At 46.4% G+C, this 17,184-nt stretch overlaps 5 protein-coding genes across 5 annotated transcripts; 3 read left to right on the top strand and 2 right to left on the bottom strand.

Annotated features, from left to right (window-relative positions):
- Window positions 1–297: 297 nt before the first annotated feature.
- Window positions 298–5,649, top strand: BDBG_01516 (WD domain-containing protein). Its single transcript, XM_031720370.1, has 7 exons — window positions 298–851; window positions 940–2,274; window positions 2,335–2,429; window positions 2,492–2,895; window positions 2,957–3,446; window positions 3,519–3,666; window positions 3,737–5,649. Exons 2-7 carry the CDS (start codon window positions 1,640–1,642, stop codon window positions 3,855–3,857), a joined length of 1,893 nt encoding a protein of 630 aa, XP_031576522.1. The 5' UTR covers window positions 298–851; window positions 940–1,639; the 3' UTR covers window positions 3,858–5,649.
- Window positions 5,257–8,192, bottom strand: BDBG_01515 (translation initiation factor 4A). Its single transcript, XM_002628561.2, has 5 exons — window positions 7,989–8,192; window positions 7,680–7,934; window positions 6,726–7,619; window positions 6,415–6,654; window positions 5,257–6,311 (listed from the first exon to the last, which is right to left on the bottom strand). Exons 1-4 carry the CDS (start codon window positions 8,017–8,019, stop codon window positions 6,635–6,637), a joined length of 1,200 nt encoding a protein of 399 aa, XP_002628607.1. The 5' UTR covers window positions 8,020–8,192; the 3' UTR covers window positions 5,257–6,311; window positions 6,415–6,634.
- A 110-nt stretch (window positions 8,193–8,302) lies between these two features.
- BDBG_01514 (splicing factor 3a subunit 3) lies at window positions 8,303–9,904 on the top strand (the record flags this gene model as incomplete). Its single annotated transcript, XM_002628560.2, has 2 exons — window positions 8,303–8,392; window positions 8,456–9,904. 2 exons carry the CDS (start codon window positions 8,303–8,305, stop codon window positions 9,902–9,904), a joined length of 1,539 nt encoding a protein of 512 aa, XP_002628606.1.
- Window positions 9,905–10,496: 592 nt separating this feature from the next.
- On the top strand, window positions 10,497–13,826 carry BDBG_01513 (DNA ligase (ATP); the record flags this gene model as incomplete). The annotated part of the gene is made up of 2 exons (XM_002628559.2): window positions 10,497–11,647; window positions 11,705–13,826. The coding sequence occupies 2 exons, from the start codon at window positions 10,497–10,499 to the stop codon at window positions 13,824–13,826; spliced, it is 3,273 nt and encodes a 1,090-aa protein (XP_002628605.1).
- Window positions 13,827–13,960: 134 nt separating this feature from the next.
- On the bottom strand, window positions 13,961–16,974 carry BDBG_01512 (anaphase-promoting complex subunit 8). Its single transcript, XM_031720369.1, has 4 exons — window positions 16,560–16,974; window positions 15,764–16,487; window positions 15,515–15,698; window positions 13,961–15,454 (listed from the first exon to the last, which is right to left on the bottom strand). The coding sequence occupies exons 1-4, from the start codon at window positions 16,661–16,663 to the stop codon at window positions 14,355–14,357; spliced, it is 2,112 nt and encodes a 703-aa protein (XP_031576521.1). The 5' UTR covers window positions 16,664–16,974; the 3' UTR covers window positions 13,961–14,354.
- Window positions 16,975–17,184: the final 210 nt, after the last annotated feature.

The following is a 17,184-nucleotide window of genomic DNA, read 5'->3' as shown; positions in this document are numbered from 1 at the left end:
TAGAGGTAACTGTGAAAGGAAACAACAGAGCTTTAATACTCTATACAGCAAATATCTTTTTTTTTTAACTTTATCTCTAATGTTATTGATTTTATATTGTCGGAAGTATCACGCAGAGAATAAGAGAAATGTAAAAAATGACATACAGTTGTACGTATGTACGGTACGATTGAACGATGCGAGGGTGTAATGTAATATTACGTCACTGACAGGCCCTACTGCATAGCAATAATACCTCCACTCCTTGTACTTCCGTAATTTGCTGTTTGTAGTCAGTCTGTCTGATATGATATTGTGATCTGGCAGTGTTAAACTCTGCTGCAGACATTGCAGTACATGAAACATACATGCTCCGAATACAGGAAATACACAAAACCTATAAAGCATACCTAGGTACAGTTATGGTACCGTACAGTTACATCCTCATCATGTGCTTACAGTCAAACGACATCCAGCTATTAATAATAATTATCCCAGCTTCATCTACTTCGTCTCTGCATCTTCATTCTGCAAGCCTGTAACTGTTACTACTCTCGAGCAGAGACTCCTGCTCTGGTTCTTATGAGTGGCTGTTGTCCAGCTGTTTCTGACGGGACCTCCAGTCTAGGCTGATCCCACCAGTTAGCAACCTACTTCTTGTCGCTCTTGCATGACTTTGTTCCTCGCTTTCCAGATATCGGCAAAAACACATCCCACGACGACAACGACAGCACAGCAATATTCCAGCTGGTCTTGCCAACCTCCTACACAGCCATCCATCGACTAAAATTCCACTTCCACCCCCCAACGTGCTCAAGATTGCAAATCAGTTGTTGTTCCTGGGGTTCCTTCACGGTTCTTCCGAGTCGCTGGTACGCCTATTACCTCATCCTACTTCTCTCTGGTCATTTATCGTTCTTCTCAACTTCAACCGTCTAACCGCCCGCTGCACCTTTGCAGACGTAAGACAGAGCTCATACCAGAACAACCCAAGGCAAACCAATCAACATACTGTTTCACTGGGTACAACAAATTTAGCATCACCACAAAATCTATAGGTTGAGAAAAGCTTGTGGCGTTTAGCCAGCTCCAGAGCTTCAAATCTGGTTGCAAAGCGCTTTACGCTTCCTTTCACCATATAGGCCTATTCAGCTGGTTCTGTATAGAGCCAGACTGAAGGGGCTAAATAACAAACTTCGATCTGGCAGACGAATCTCCTTCACATACTCCCGCCTCAGCCTCCCCCGGCCCCTCGAACCTTACTACAAACCTCGAATCCGTACCTACCACCGCTACTACTACGACTACTAGTTCTACTCCTACTGGTTCCGTCACAAACCATTCCTCGACCCCATCTAACGCCCAGATCACTCACGAGAATATTTCCCTATCCCTTCAAAGCAACGAACTGCCCCCAAGGCTTCCAGGCTTAGGTTTACATACCGACCGTAGTGACACTATTGGGCTTGGATCGCGCCTAATCAACCGCCGCCGTCGTCGGGAACGAACTCCTCCTGATCAATCTGATCAATCTGAGAGGGCCGGGTCGAGGTCTGGAAATCCTGCTACGCCCAGACAGTTGCTTGAAGAGCAAGGTAGGGTTCGCAACAGAGACGACATTCCTCCTTCTCCCAAGCGCAGGCGCCTGGCTGGTAGCAACATGCGTCCCGACGGCGGAGCTTCAACTTCAAACACAAACGGGTTCTCCCCCATATCGAATGGCTCGACCTCTTCTCCACTACGAAAAGCCCCTGTTTCCAACTCGGTTAACGGCAGATCTTCGCATTCCAGTCCTAACGGCCAGCCCCAGGCAAACGGTTCTGGCAAGTCGCCGGCTTCCATCTCACCTACATACTTTGGCCATGATCGGGAGGAGGTGACGAGGATTCTGATTCAGAGTTTGCATGATCTGGGATATAACGAGGCTGCGTCTACATTAAGCCGGGAATCCGGATATGAGCTCGAGAGCCCCGCTGTAGCTTCGTTCCGGTCAGCAGTACTTGATGGGCGGTGGGCGGATGCAGAGGATATTTTGCTGGGTTCATATTATCCGGATAGAGGGGGAAATGGGACAGATGCAGGTGGAGGAAATACCATTGACCGTGGGACCGACACCGATCTTGGCACTCTCGTTTTAGCAGAAGGGGCGGATAGAAATGAGATGCTCTTCTGTCTCAGACAGCAGAAATTCCTTGAATTATTAGAGCAACGGGATCTTGCAACGGCGTTGATGGTACTCCGGCAGGAACTGACACCGTTAAACCATGATATCGCACAGCTACATGCCCTTTCCAGGTAAGTGACACTTTGAAATAAACTAATTAGTGGATGTTATTTATCTAACTTCTATACTAGTCTATTGATGTGCCCTGCAGAAAATTTGCGAGCGCAAGCGGGTTGGGATGGTTCAGTACTACAATCACGACAGAGGCTATTGGGAGAGCTATCAAGTGAGTTTCTTCAGAGTAACGTTAATAAAAAATTTCTACCCTAATAATTGTCTTAATTCTAGGATCTATATCTCCAGCTGTTATGATTCCCGATCACAGATTAGCAGTTTTACTGGACTACGTTAAACAGAATCAGATCAACCAATGTCTATATCACAACACGGCTGAATCCCCCTCGCTTTATTCAGATCACCAGTGCGATCGATCCCAATTCCCTCTACGAACATCCCTCGAACTCAGTGAACATACGGACGAGGTCTGGTACCTTGAATTTTCTCGTGATGGTACCAAACTAGCAACAACAGGCCGTGAAAACATCGTGATTATATACGATGTTCCCACTTTCAGCGTCATCCATAGACTAACTGATCATGGTGGCCCCGTTGCATATGCAACATGGAGTCCTGATGATTCTAAGCTCATTAGCTGCTCTCAAGATTACAAAGCTCGGCTATGGGATGTGGAAGTATGCTTAGCCCCTCTCTACTTTCAGACAGGGTCATTGGCACTAACTGTATAAACTCCAGACTGGACGGTGTATCCTCACCATCGATCACCATAATGAACCAGTAACCTCTGCCGCATGGGCTCCAAATGGTGACTCATTTGTCACTGGCTCTCTCGATCGCCAATCCCAACTCTGCCATTGGAGTGTGGCTGGCGAATCCCTTTACAAGTGGTCCGGCCAATATAGAGTTCGAGACTGTTCCATATCTCCCGACGGCCGTCGACTCATCGCCATATCCACGGAGAAAAAGATTTACGTCTATAACTTCGAAACTCGTGCCGAGGAATATAGCATGTCTATCAAGCTTGACCTCACCTGCATCAATATCAGCCGAGATTCTAGATACATGTTGCTAAATACGTCCGAATGTGAAATGCAGTTGTTAGACATCGAAACAAGGGAAGTTGCTCGGCAGTATGTAGGACAGAAGCAGCAAGGAAATGATGAATATATTATTAGAAATAGTTTTGGTGGCGCCGCGGAGAATTTTGTCGTGAGTGGTAGTGAAGGTACGGCTGAAAATCTTTTTGTTCATGGCCCCGAATTGTTTTCCGCGATACTGAAACCATCACATCGTATAGATTCCAAGATCCACATCTGGCACAAGGAGAATTGCACACTGGTTGCAACGCTTCAGGGCCACGGCGTAGGCTGCGTCAACGCCGTATCATGGAATCCAAAGGACCCGGGAATGTTCGCATCGGCAGGGGATGACCGAAAAGTTCGAATGTGAGTTCTATATCAAAAACACACCCTATGTGGATGAAAACACTGCTGACCCACGCCGTTCTACTACTAGATGGACACGAGATCCGCCAACCCGCACACCCGTTTCTGGGAAATCACGGATGCCGCCATCGAACAGTTCGGCACGGACAAGCGCGCTACGGTCTACATTCAATCGATCTCCGAACTTTTGAGCTAGTTGGTTAAATCGTGATGCACTTTTGCAAACCCGTCCTAAATGTCCGGGATAAAGTAGTGGTTCCGGCTCTCATGAATCCAGCCTAATTTCAACATCATCCGTACATACATGACCACACCATCCCATTTCCATGATGCTAGAATACACCCGTCCACCCCACCCGCCTTTTGCATGGCGAACTCAATATGGCAATTCCCCTCAAACTCATCGACATCTATATATTGGCCCCCTACCTAGTTTTGTATGAATTGCAATTATTTACTTATCCTTTTCTCTATCCACCCTACATCTACCATGCATGGCGTACAGAATTCCCACAACTGGGTCCAAAAACATACAAACATAAAAAAGTCGAGTCTATTTTGAAGATGAAATCCTGTCCAAGCGCACGCCTGCATACAGATACACAGACACACTTGATCCACAGCTCATCACCCACCCCTCACAGATCACCAGAAACATATACACAGCATTCAGTAGGAGGTTATCTACATATATAAGAAATTCCTTTTGCCTTCCCTCTGCTTTTGTTAACAAATTCTAAATCTGATAGTTATACTCATTCTTACTCTTCATTTCATTTTCTATTTCTTCTCATACCATTTCCATGTTCACCCCTGTTCCATCCTGATTCCATCCCTTTCTTTATATCTCTCATCATTTTTCCAAACTCCTGATGACTTTATTTATTCATATTTCCACGACCCCAGATTTCGACATACCACCCTTTTTCTTTCCCCATTCTCATTCACTAGTTTGGCATTCATGGACGCAGATTTTGACGTTGGCCTTTTATCTTTTGACTTGGTGGCATTTATATCTTGTCAGGCAAAGGTTGAGTTTCTGTTGCATCACTGGTGCATGATTAAGGTGGGAGTGGGAACAGGAGCAGGATGTGACTTTTTTCCTATATTTTACTAATAATTGGTTAGTTGGATTTTTCATCTTTTGTTTCTCTGATTCCCTGGCTTCCCTGGCTCCCGGTTTACTATTTTGTTTTTGTTTTTGTGCCCCCCCCCCTCTCTCTCCTTCTTAATAATTTGCACCCGTCGATTCTCCTGCATTTTTGTCACGTATGTATGTACGTTTGGTCAGCTCCATCCTACATTTCGCAAACCCGCCTCTGCTTCCATTTTCATATCTTTTTATATTTATTGTTCGTTGGCACGTTCTGAACTCTCTACCTCCATCGCTTTACTATTTATTCCATACCCCTCCCATCACTTCGTTCTCCCTACCCGTGTGGGCTCTGATTTTATTTGCTTCACTGGAGTTGACAGGAGGGTTTGGTTGGAACTTGGAAGTTGGGAGCTGGAAGTAACTATGGGACTGGCTGAATTTAATAATCGCGGGTTATGAATTTTTTTTAAGGCCAGCGGTGATTTAACATGTAGGGAGCCGTACAGGAGTGTGATGTAGGATGATATGTGATTTTTTTATTTAAGATAGATTAATTATATATTATTAAATATCGGATACTTATGTTGCTGGATGAGTATTTATGGGGGGGAATGATGGGTTATATATTACTGCTATGCATGTTCTCATCATTGCAATGTGTAGTTATGTGGGAAGAATCGCAGTTATATCAAACACCTGAATTTTTCCGACCTTAGGCTCCTGTTTCGTTGGTTATCATATAGTAGTAGTTGCTACTTGCTAATGAATTTAGAGCTGGGCGTTTCCATTTCCTTCTTGCTGGTAGTCAGAGATTGAGGAACCACTCACTCACTCGCTACCTTATCTACGAGATCAGTCAATTTATGCAATAGTCATGACGGAAGCAGCTGACTACACCATTTGGTGTCTGCTCCACCCTCCAAGCTGACGTTACATAAGATGTAGGGACCATGTCAATCAAGGTTTCGAATGATGAAACCAGAAAAACTCATCTCACTGATTATTCGACGCAGAAGTGGTTCTTGGCAAACTACAGGATTTACCTGTGTGTAGGGGAGCATGCTTTAGGAGCCGGGGCTACTGCGAGTAGACGGGAGGGAGAGCGGGCCGCGCCATTTACTCCGCCTTGGCAACACTTCGGCTATTGTTTTAGAGAGGAGAGAGAGAAATTGGGTGTAAGTTTATAAACGAAGTCAAGTTCTGAATCCTTTTGTTTTTGCTAACTACCTAATCCGTATACGCGGTAGGTACCCTAACTGACGTTATATCTTGCCCCGTAGCAGAAATCATTGGAATGATATGGCATTTGATGAATGGGAAAAAAAGGTTGCGTCCCCTAATTTTCATCGCGGATAGCCCCCGTAATAAGGAAAGCGTGACACTGGTTCATTCTTAGCATATTTAAAGAGGTCTCAGACTGCATATTAGAGCTTGAGAGAAGTGAGAAATCGAAAGGTCGAAAGGATCAAGGACTCGGATAGGATGTCATCAACGGTAATCGACCGGGGCCCTGGAGAGTTAATTTCGCCGAAAAAAAACTAGTGTATCTCTGATAAATAGATTATGGGGGAGTGAAACGTCAGCTTTCGATTTCATAGAGCAAACAGATCGCGTTAGGCATATGGATAGGACAAGAGAGCGTCTGAACACACCAATTTAAAATATATCCCATTTCCTCCACAAGTCCCACTGGCCTTCAGTCACTCGCCTCTCATGACATTTAATGCAGCGTGAACAAATGAGCTGTGAGTCAACCCATCTTGGACCCAAAGGGGGAAAATAGAATCGAATGCCTCGCATTCGCAAATTGCGATGAGAAAAGGAGAAGAGAAAATGAATGCGTTACAATTTCTGCTCCATCCGAAGGCGCAATTACGTGAGAAGGTCGGCAACTATTGAAGCATGTTAGTCACAGGGGGGGGAAATGCAACATCGGCGCGCAAAAAGAGGCAAAAAGACGTACCATTCATTGGCATCTCATCGATCTGGGTAGAGTAGTACAATTCGATATCTCTTAGGATTCTGACGTCCTCACTGGTGACGAAGTTGATAGCAACACCCTTCCGTCCGAAGCGGCCACTTCGACCAATTCTGTGGATGTAGTTCTCACGATTGCTAGGGAGGTCATAATTGATGACTAGAGACACCTGCTGCACATCGATACCACGAGCCCAGACGTCCGTGGAGATAAGAACACGGGAGTTTCCTTGTCGGAAGTCCTGCATAATACTATCACGTTCCTTTTGGGGCATTTCGCCATGCATACTGGAGACGGTAAAGTTGGCTTCACGCATTTTATCCGTAAGCCAGTCTACCTTGCGTCGCGTGTTGCAGAAAATAACGGCCTGGGTGATCGTAAGGGTATCGTAGAGGTCGCAAAGGGTATCAAATTTCCATTCTTCTTTCTCCACCGCAATGAAGTATTGTTTGAGTCCTTCTAGTGTCAACTCGTCACGCTTTACCAGAATACGCACTGGGTCAGTCATGAATTTGGTGGTCATGTCAAGAACGTCGTAGGGGAGGGTTGCGGAAACGACCACAACTTGCGTGGCAGGAGGAAGGTAACGGTAAACATCATAGATCTGTTCACGGAATCCGCGGTTGAGGAGTTCGTCGGCTTCGTCAAGTACTAGCATTTTGATATGACGTGTGCGGAGGTGGCGACGGCGGATCATATCAGCAACACGGCCGGGGGTACCCGAAACCACATGCTGACCATGATCCAGCTTCCGTATATCCTCACCAACGTTGGTGCCACCGATACACGCGTGGCATTGTACATTCATGTAGTCACCCAGGGCCATAACCACGGACTGAATTTGGGTTGCAAGCTCTCGCGTTGGCGATAAGACAAGAGCTATATACATATACAAACCTATTAAAAAAGGGCTAAACAGCGAGGAAGAAATGAACTAACCTTGAGTTTCCCTCAGAACTGTATCGATAACTTGTAGAATGCTGATTGAGAATGTCGCAGTTTTACCGGTGCCTGACTGTGCCTGCGCGATGGTATCGCGGCCCTTGCAGATTTGGACGATTGCGCGAGACTGTACGGCTGATGGCGATTCGTATCCGTATGCATAGATACCCCGCAAGAGGTTTTCCTTCAAGTGCATGTCCTCAAAGGTTGGCGCGACAGTCACCTCTTTTGAGGTCGTGAACTCCATCCTCTCTGTCGCAGCTGTTAGCGCGGAGCTGAAAAAGAAACATGGGTGGAAATACGTACCCTCCGCCGTTCTATCAATTCCGTCCGCCATAATGAGTAATTAAGTATTTGGGCTAGATCGGCGAGTTGGAATAATATACACAAATGGTCAATGATTTTCCGTTTGATGCCGTTTGGATTGGTGTGCAAAACTTGCAGGGCCGAATAGAGTTGTGTGTTTGCTTTGTTTGATGGATCACGTGATCAACAGCTGCTTTTTGCCATCCTTGACGTCGAAGCATACATATACAATCGCAATTACCCGTTTGCGCGGGAACGTATACATTTTTAGAGACCAACACGGGAAGTAAAGATACAGCCGAACCATCGCAAGAATGTTGATAGAAGATCAGCGATTTATTCACGAAGATCTAGAGAGACTTGAGCAGGGGATTAGTGATCGGGTAGCAGATGAGCCGCGTAATGTATGCATGCCCTCTGCCCTCCGTTCCTCATTTCGCGCAGCTATTTTAACTAACTCACTGCAGATTAGAGACCGGTTAAACCGAGACCATCAGATTGCAGGCTTTCTTAATCGTATCCAGCAACAATCGGAAAGGCTCCTGGATATTTACAGAGATGCGGAAGGTCTGAGAGCAAAGGAGGTACAGGCCATCTCAACCGGTGAACCCTTCGATGAATTCTACAAACGCTTAGACGAAATAAAAGATTTTCACCGTCGATACCCTAATGAGCATGTCGAGAATCTCGAGCGAGCGTACAAGAGGAGGCACCCCGGTGAGAGTGAAGGATTTGGAATGGAAGTGGAAAATATGTTTACCGGAGAAGAATCGTATGGCCAGTTTTTCGACCTCACTAAACTCCATGAGGACTACCTAAATCTGCCGGGTGTGAAACGGCTCACATACCTACAGTACCTTGATCTATTCGACGCGTTCACACAACCCCAGCTACCCATCAAGCGAAACGGTAAGCTCACGGACAAGTATTTCCAATACGTCGGTGATCTTGCTGCGTACTTAGAGAGCTTTATAAAACGAGTTAAGCCTTTGGAACATCTTGATAAGCTTTTTAATGGTTATGACGAAGAGTTTGAAAGGTTATGGAAAGAAGGCAAGGTTCCTGGGTGGGAGGACGAAGCGACCACAACGGAAAGCTCCTCCGTCCCTAAAACTGAAGGAACAGGCGAAGGGATTTGGTGTGCAGATTGCGAGAGAGAATTCAAGAACGAAAACGTATACAAAAATCATCTCACAGGGAAGAAACACATTCGCGCCGCAGAGACTCGTAAGTCTGCTGGGACTACCCCCAACGGCACCACACCGCGAACAGGCGGCGAGGCTGCAGTCCGTCGCTTGAAGGAGCGTGCGATCGCAGAAAGAGAACACCGTGTTCGGTCGTTGGCCACAACCTTGAAGGAAGAGAGGAAAGCCACGCGCGTCAATGTGGAGCGGAAGCAAGGAATGACGGAGAGAGAGCGACAAATGGAGCTCGATGCTCTGTTTGCGGAGACCGCAGAGCCGCCTGGAATCCGTCACGGAGATTCTGATTCCGACAGCGATAATGAGGAGAGGATATACAACCCACTTAAGCTGCCACTGGCTTGGGATGGAAAACCGATTCCCTACTGGCTCTACAAGCTGCACGGCTTGGGGGTGGAGCTGCCGTGTGAAATTTGCGGGAACTTCGTCTATATGGGACGACGCGCTTTCGACAAGCACTTTTCAGAGGCGAGGCATATTTACGGGTTAAGGTGTCTTGGGATCACACAACAAACTAGCTTGTTCCGAGAGATCACCAAAATCGAGGAAGCGCTGAGACTATGGGAGAAACTTGAACAGGATAGGAAGAAGGAGAAGGAGTCTCGAGAAAACGTGGTGCAGATGGAAGATGCTGAAGGCAATGTGATGCCGGAGCGAATTTATCTCGAGTACGTATACCGCCTGCTCTTCTCTGTGTACTTGACAATGTGCTAACGATGTATAAAAACAGTCTTCAGAAGCAAGGTATCTTGTAACGGAAGCTTTCCATCTATGTATTTTATTAAACAACTATTGGCGGTTAGAAATGCTGGGTCACCACGGAGTACAGTTAGGCGTTTAGAATGGATTTGCTGCTAAACCTATGGGCGCTGGCCACGTACGAATGCCGTTCCCACTTCATATCTGAAATGGCTGTTCCCTACAGCGAATTCTTGGGCTCTGGCGCTTTTTAGCGGCGAATAATTTGCTCTTGATTTACTCCGTAGTACTCTTAAACCATGGTAGGGTAGAGCTCTCTATCATGTGACTTGGGGAATCTTTCGTGTTCGCGCGCCCCTTTCTGTAGTAGCGGGACTTTGAGCCCTCGATAATATCACGCTTCATTTGTCCAGCCTAATATTTATATTGCCCTTGTAGCACATATATGTTCTCTCTGATTGTTCTCTCTGGTTCCTTTTAAACGGGATTGCTGATATCTTCCATGAGGTCTGATGCGGCCTCCACCTCAGCTTACTGCAACATGTGTGCTTTGTGGTAGTGTCCGGCTCGACTATCAAGATATGCGATAGCCATTTACTGTTGTGTTATGGGGTTTAAATTTTCCTACGTGTGCGACCTCTTTACGAGCCTCGAAACGAACCTCACTTTAAAGGCATCAACGGGGTCGAGGGTTAGAAATCCCGACGTTTCAACCATTATCAACTGGTTTAACCAGCACGGGAAACAAATCCATGGAGGAGAGACTGACCGCCTTGCTCTTCTGTCATGTTTGTTACCAGAAAGGCGGCCGGAGAGAGTATTTGGATTAAAGGAGCCATCCCTCGTTAAGGTCATTGGCAGGTGTCTTCTCCTTGGGACTTCGCGAAGGCTAGCACTGGATTCATACAAAATATGCGGGAACGGTGACCTAGGCCAGTGTGTCGAAAATGTGATGACGCAAGCGGAGAACAACAACCCCGAGGAATCTGGAGTAACTGTTGAAGAAGTCGATGCTGTCTTGAGTGATATTGCGTCGAGATGTCGGTTCTCTAGCCCAGACGTGAGGAGACAGCGAAGTGCTACCAGCGTGGATGAGGCACTTGGACCAATTTTACGACGCCTAACAAGCCGCGATGCGAAGTGGTTTACTAGGATCATTTTGAAAGATCTCAGCCCTTTAACCCTGCCGGCTCGTTTGGTCCTTCGGAGTTTTCATTTCCTCCTTCCCGATCTACTTCTATTACAGGATTCATTGAGAGCAGCCGTGGACTTGCTGAGCCGTGATCCGATCAAAAGATTTCCTTGGCGTCCAGATCCTACCTATGCTAAACTTCTGGCTTCTTTCGCGTCTTCTCATATATCTCTTACCATTGGAGTGAAAGTTGGAAGGGCAATGTTTTATAAAGCCAGGAGCATTAAACATTGCTGCAAGATGGTAGGGAAACGCACAATGAGCGTCGAACGGAAATATGATGGAGAGTACTGTCAGATACATATTGACCTTTCCAAAGACTCGGGCTGTATACGGATCTTTTCGAAAAGTGGGAAAGACTCAACTGCAGACAGAAGCGGTATTCATTCTACTGTGAATGAGTGCTTAAGAATTGGAAAGTCCGGCTGCAAAATATCTAAGAACTGCATTTTAGAAGGAGAACTTCTTGTCTGGAGTGACAGGGAATCAAAACTGTTGCCCTTTCATAAGCTTCGGAAGCATGTCAAGAGATCTGGTTCATTCATTGGTACTGAAAATGACTCGCCGTATGTATATGATCTTGGAAAGAATTTTATTTCGTGCCATAGCTAATAAAGGACTAGGGTACATTTCTATGAGCATCTATATATCATGCTTTTTGATGTATTATTGATGGACGATCAAGTTTGTTTACTAAAGTCATATAAGGAACGCAGGGAATTACTGAGGAAAATTTCTCACCCTATTGATGGGCGTGCTGGGATTGCGGAACAGGAGTATATCAACTTCTCGTTGTCAAACAGTCAGGAGATCTTGAGAAACTCTTTCGCCACAGCCATATCGCAACGTTGGGAAGGACTCGTTCTAAAATCAAGCGAAGAACCATACTTCAATATTGGGCAGCAAGAGGACTCTAGCTTAGGACATTGGATTAAAATGAAAAAGGACTATATTCCAGGGATAGGGGATACCGCAGATTTCGCCCTGATAGGAGCAAGATATGACGCTCGTGAAGCTGCTCATCTCCGGGCTATTAAAGGTGTTAAATGGACATCATTCTTCGTGGGATGCCGCGATGGCAGTTCAAAAAATCCCTACGATGCGCGGCCGATATTTCGCGTCGTGGACCTCCTCAATCGACACAATGTGAACACTGAATTTATACGAACGCTTAATCAATCCGGCCAGTTTTGCAGCTGTGATGTAGATGATGACGATGCTCCATTTACCATAAAAACAGATCAGGTGCAACTTCCCAAAGTACAAGTGCTTTTCAAGAACCCCTTTGTGGTTGAGATGGTCGGTAGTGGTTTTGAGAAGCCTGCAGGAGTGAACTATTTCACACTACGCTTTCCGCGTGTCCTTAAAATCCATATGGATCGGGATGTGGAGGATGCTACAACACTAAAAGAGCTGCAAGAGTTGGCTGAAGCAGCAAACTCAGTCCCGACAGATGAGTTGTCTCAGGAGGTCGCCTGGTTGGCGGACCGACTTGGTGAGGTAGATGGAAAGTCAGGCTATATTATTGATTCATCGGACCATTCGTCTCTGTCCCCGGCTTCGATTATCCCTCCCAATGATATGGACAATGAGCAGTCTGATACATCCTTGGGGCCTTTGGCTATGAATGAACTTGATGCTTCCCAAAAGGGTTCCAGAGCAGTGAGCAAGAAAAGGCCCAAAATCACGAAATCGCGATCACCGTGTATCGCAATACACTTAGATAATACCCAAACCTCAGCAGACACTCCCATGTCTCACTCCCAGGATAACTCAGCGAATCGGCACCTAGCAGACCTTACCAACTTATCCCAACCCACTCCAATGCCAACCTATATAAACACCGACGACCGTGAAGACGTAAACGACACCTCCATTCCTGAAAATGAAGTAGAATGTTCAACGACGTTTGGAGAGCGTGATGAAGACAAGTTGAATCATTTTTCTCAATTGAGACAACGGAACGGGTCCAGGCCAAATCCATCTCATGAACAACAAAGTTCCCCTGAACCGACCGTTAGTTTGGAAGTTAGCAACCTCGCAGTCGGGAGGTCTGATATATTTGACAGCAAACCTATCCCCTCTGTTCCTGAATGTCCATTATTTCTCTCCGAAACACCAATCCTGCTAGGAACTGGTGTATCTCATGATCAAGTCGACTCTATTCCGCTTGACACCAAACAGCTCTTGACACCCTCCACTGCAGACTTCCTGGAAAGAGTGCTTAATGCTAAATTCCCAGATACACCCATGCTCCATTCCAGTAGCCTGGGAAGGACACAAGCATTTCCCAAATGTAGTGGTATTGTCCTCGTCGAATCCAATACAGCCAACACGCCGCAAGCAGCATCTGACATTGCTCGAATTGGCAACGCACTTGCCACCACTCAGCGGGCTAGCGGCATGCCATCACAAAAGGGGAAAATAATTTTCCTCCGCTGCGAAGCAATTTTACAGCACGGCTTCTTTGAAAATAACCAAACAGGTCACCTCGAAAACATTCAAGAAAGGTGGGAGAGGCTGGGCAAGCGGTTGTTTGCGGGATGTTTGAAGTGGGGGTATGGTATTACCGCTTGCCCACGGAAGGGGAAACGGAAGCGGAGGAAATTCAGAAGTACTGATGCGGACTTCGGGGAGAAGGACGGAGCTGGAAGAGCCATGGCTAACGGTTCTCCGTCGCTACTAACTATGGACGTTGATGTTCAGCTCAGTTGGGATTGGAGAGAGATATTATCGTTGGTATAGTTCAAAAGGACGCTTGCTTTATTTAATGTTGTGTTCACCGTATAGCTTACCAGGGCATGGTATTCATTCACCTTTGATCGTTCCCCTGAGATGCCAGGGAGTGATACTGACGCTTATAATTTATCCGTCTATGGGCGATGTTTAATGAATAATTAATAATGAGCAGTGCAGTTTCACATTTATTTCGATCTTCGCATTAATTGGCATTGGGTCAAGATAGCGGCGCCTATAATTAATTAATAGTAATGGCAGTTAATAATACTATAAAAAAAAATAAAAAAAAATAACTCACGCCGCATTCGCGATTCGTTTGGAGTTTCCAGAACCCCTGGAATAAATAGCTTCGCACCATGGTATCTGCAAAAAAAAAAAAAAAAAAAAAAAAAAAAAAAAAAAACCACCATCCCCTCCTCCCTTTTTGGAAATAAACCTTGAGTAACACCTACAATAATAAGAAAAAAATAAAACGTCATGTTGTAAACCATGGGACTATACAAATACACGGGAGGGGTATGCATTATTAATTGTTTAAATCCCATCACCCTCCCTCCTCGCCCTAACATCCCTCATCAATGCCTTCGCTTCTTCAATCTCAATCCCATCCTGACAAAGCTCACCGGCCAATAAATCAGCCCGGTCCAAGTCGCCGTGCTTCAGCGCGTAGCGTGCCAACCATAAGCGCGCTTTACTTGTCGTAGCAGTGACACCCGTACCAGTTGGTTCATCATCCGCGTCATCACCAGAACGCTGCGTGAACGAAGAAACGCGACGTGCATCAGCTCTACTTCCACCACCGTCCCCATCGGTGTCATCGTCATTGTCGTCATCAGCAGCCTCGTCGTCCGGATCCACCTGTCCCGTTTCCTGCTGAAGGGTAAGTTCCATGTATGCGGCTGCCTCCTCTTCGTCACCAAGACGTTCGTAAAGTGTCGCAATTTGATGTAATGTATCCGGATCAAGGAAGCGTTTTGTACTTGATGCAGCACCCCCATGGGATGGATGCCGGGAGCTTGCTGAGCCCGCACTATTAAACGAGCCAACACCTCCAACACCGCCTGCTTCATAATATGATCCTGCAACCAGAGCACGTTTAAGGGCTCGAATACTCTGTTCGGTACGTCCCATTTTTGCATAACATGAGCCGACGGCCTGCCACATTTTGGGGTCGTAAGGGCGCAGAGCAGCAGCGCGATGGTAGTAGAATAAGGCGTAGAATGCCATATCGAGAACCTCGTACGCTTGTCCGAGGCCGTACCAGGCGCGATAGTCCTTTCGGTTAACGTCGACAGCGCGTCGATAAGATTCGATAGCGGCATGAGTGTTTTTCATTTCGATATATTCGTGTCCCATTAGGGTCCAGGCGGACAAGAAGTTGCGGTCTAGCGTTAGGGCGCGCCGGAAATACATAACCGCTTTTTCGTGTTCGGATTTGAGAGAGTAATAGTTGCCTACCACGCAGCAAGTTTCTGGGCGAAATTTATCCGTAGCAGTCGCTATTTGGGCTACGAAGGCAAGTTGAGGTCGCGCACCCATGACATAAAGGATGTTGGAGTAATGATCGAGGCTGTCAAGACGGTGAGGATTGGTGATTAAGAGTTGAGAGAAAAGGTCAGACGCTTCCTCGAAATCTGTCGGAACACGTTGAGTTAAAAAGGGATAATGAGACGGAAGAATGTCAGGGCTGGTACCTTTCGAGTGATAAAACAGCAGAGCTCTTTGGGTTTTAAGGAATGCGCTGTTGGGGAATATATTCTCGAGCTCCGTCAGCATGTGGTGTGTATCTTCCGTAGCCTGATAAAGCTCCTGGCTACAATAGAGGTGGAATATAAGGGTCATTATATTTTGAGGGAGCTGGTCAGCAATCCGTTTCAACTAGAGTTAAAACCATTGTTAGTTTCAGTCGATATGGTGATCAATGGAGAATAGGACACACTTACATCTTCGGTATTGGCAAGGAGGTCATTTAATTCTTGCCAGGCTCCCCAATGAAAGGGATATAAATGGACGCTCCTAATCAGCCACGTTTTGGCCTCTTCCTCGTTTTTCCCCTTCAGCAAGATAACTCCATATAAGTATTCCAGCCAGCCCTGTCCTTGTCCCTCCAAGCCCCTTGCCTTCCGATCTGAGAACCATGACTCGAGACGTTGCGCCAAGCCAGAAAGTTCTCTGTTTACGGTCATGCCTCCATCTGCTGGGCCCAAGACCATTTCCGTTTCTTCGTCCTTCCGTTTCTCTCCGGCTAGATACTTAGCGTACAGAGCCAAAAACAGTGACTTTTGGCTTAATCGTGGAAAGGGGTTCTGAGGCGTAGCATGGCTAGTTGATCCTCCAAAAGAAGCAGATTTTCCCTTTGATTTTTGGGGGGTAACTGGGGCTTTGGATTTTTTGTTTGCAGAGACGGGAGCAAGTGGGATGGCCGAGGTCGAAGGGGGTAAAAAAACTGCAGAACACCGGTCGTATTCCCGTGTGTCGAAGTACGATTTAGCAAGGATATATTTGCTAGCCTCCCGAGCTTCCAAGGCGGCTTCCTCGGGGTCTTGTGTTTGTAGAAATGGGTTGGGTGGTGAGAGAGGAGGTATCTCCATTGGAGAGTCGGGATCAGTATCTGCGCCGTCATCGATATCTTCGAAAGAAACTAAGGAGTCAAGCATCTCCGCAGCCCTAATTAAAGCGGTAAAAAAAGATCAGTATGAGCGACTATGGTGTTATTTAAGGTAGAGAATTCTAGCATACCATTTGGCGGACTGGTATAGACACCGCTCGGAGCATTTAATCGCGGCATCTTCAAGGCGGTACCGGAGCTCTCTCAAGCTATCAGAGTTGATATTGGCTACCATTGCTAAACCTTGCTACACCTAATCCTAGGTTTCATAGATGTTAACAGAAAACAGCTCCATAGGCATACGCCGCGGTTTAGAAAGCCCTGTATGCGGGGACTCCTCCATGCGCAGGACGCGCAGTTGGGAGCTCAGGGCTAGTTATGGGTTAGTTTTGAGCTGGAGAGGACCAGGACACCACTTATTATTATGGGATCATCGTCATGGAGTATACCACTTGCAAGCCACTGCTACAGATCAGCTGCCTGGCTGTTGAATATACTCCTTCAAGTTGAATATCGTTTGTTTACGGAGTACATCATTTGAAGATACCTGATATCACGTGCTGTTGAAGTGCAAACAGCGCAAACAGCCCGCGAAAGTCACCCCGCTGAACTGGTACATCACTTCTAGATCAAAGAAAGACTCCCCCCAACACCACCCATGAATACCTGCCATTGATCTCCAAATTAGACACCTCATTTTTTATTCTGAGTCGTGACCACTATATCTTCCTCGGGGAAACAATAATATCGAATTCC

This window comes from Blastomyces gilchristii (assembly GCF_000003855.2).
Source record: "Blastomyces gilchristii SLH14081 genomic scaffold supercont1.2, whole genome shotgun sequence".
NCBI classification, from domain to species: domain Eukaryota; kingdom Fungi; phylum Ascomycota; class Eurotiomycetes; order Onygenales; family Ajellomycetaceae; genus Blastomyces; species Blastomyces gilchristii.
This window is presented reverse-complemented; position numbering and strand designations above follow the sequence as displayed.

What these genes read in the sequence shown, in the direction of transcription:
- BDBG_01516 (XM_031720370.1), top strand. Translation starts at nt 1,640, where the DNA reads ATGCGTCCCGACGGCGGAGCTTCAACTTCAAACACAAACGGGTTCTCC. An exon ending in GCTATTGGGAGAGCTATCAA is followed by an intron (nt 2,430 to 2,491) that starts GTGAGTTTCTTC and finishes TCTTAATTCTAG; the next exon opens with GATCTATATCTCCAGCTGTT. An exon ending in CTCGGCTATGGGATGTGGAA is followed by an intron (nt 2,896 to 2,956) that starts GTATGCTTAGCC and finishes TATAAACTCCAG; the next exon opens with ACTGGACGGTGTATCCTCAC.
- BDBG_01515 (XM_002628561.2), bottom strand. Translation starts at nt 8,019, where the DNA reads ATGGCGGACGGAATTGATAGAACGGCGGAGG. An exon ending in AATTGATAGAACGGCGGAGG is followed by an intron (nt 7,935 to 7,988) that starts GTACGTATTTCC and finishes CAGCTGCGACAG; the next exon opens with AGAGGATGGAGTTCACGACC. An exon ending in AGTTCTGAGGGAAACTCAAG is followed by an intron (nt 7,620 to 7,679) that starts GTTAGTTCATTT and finishes ATATGTATATAG; the next exon opens with CTCTTGTCTTATCGCCAACG.
- BDBG_01512 (XM_031720369.1), bottom strand. Translation starts at nt 16,663, where the DNA reads ATGGTAGCCAATATCAACTCTGATAGCTTGAGAGAGCTCCGGTACCGC. An exon ending in CTATACCAGTCCGCCAAATG is followed by an intron (nt 16,488 to 16,559) that starts GTATGCTAGAAT and finishes CGCTTTAATTAG; the next exon opens with GGCTGCGGAGATGCTTGACT. An exon ending in TCCTTGCCAATACCGAAGAT is followed by an intron (nt 15,699 to 15,763) that starts GTAAGTGTGTCC and finishes TTTTAACTCTAG; the next exon opens with TTGAAACGGATTGCTGACCA.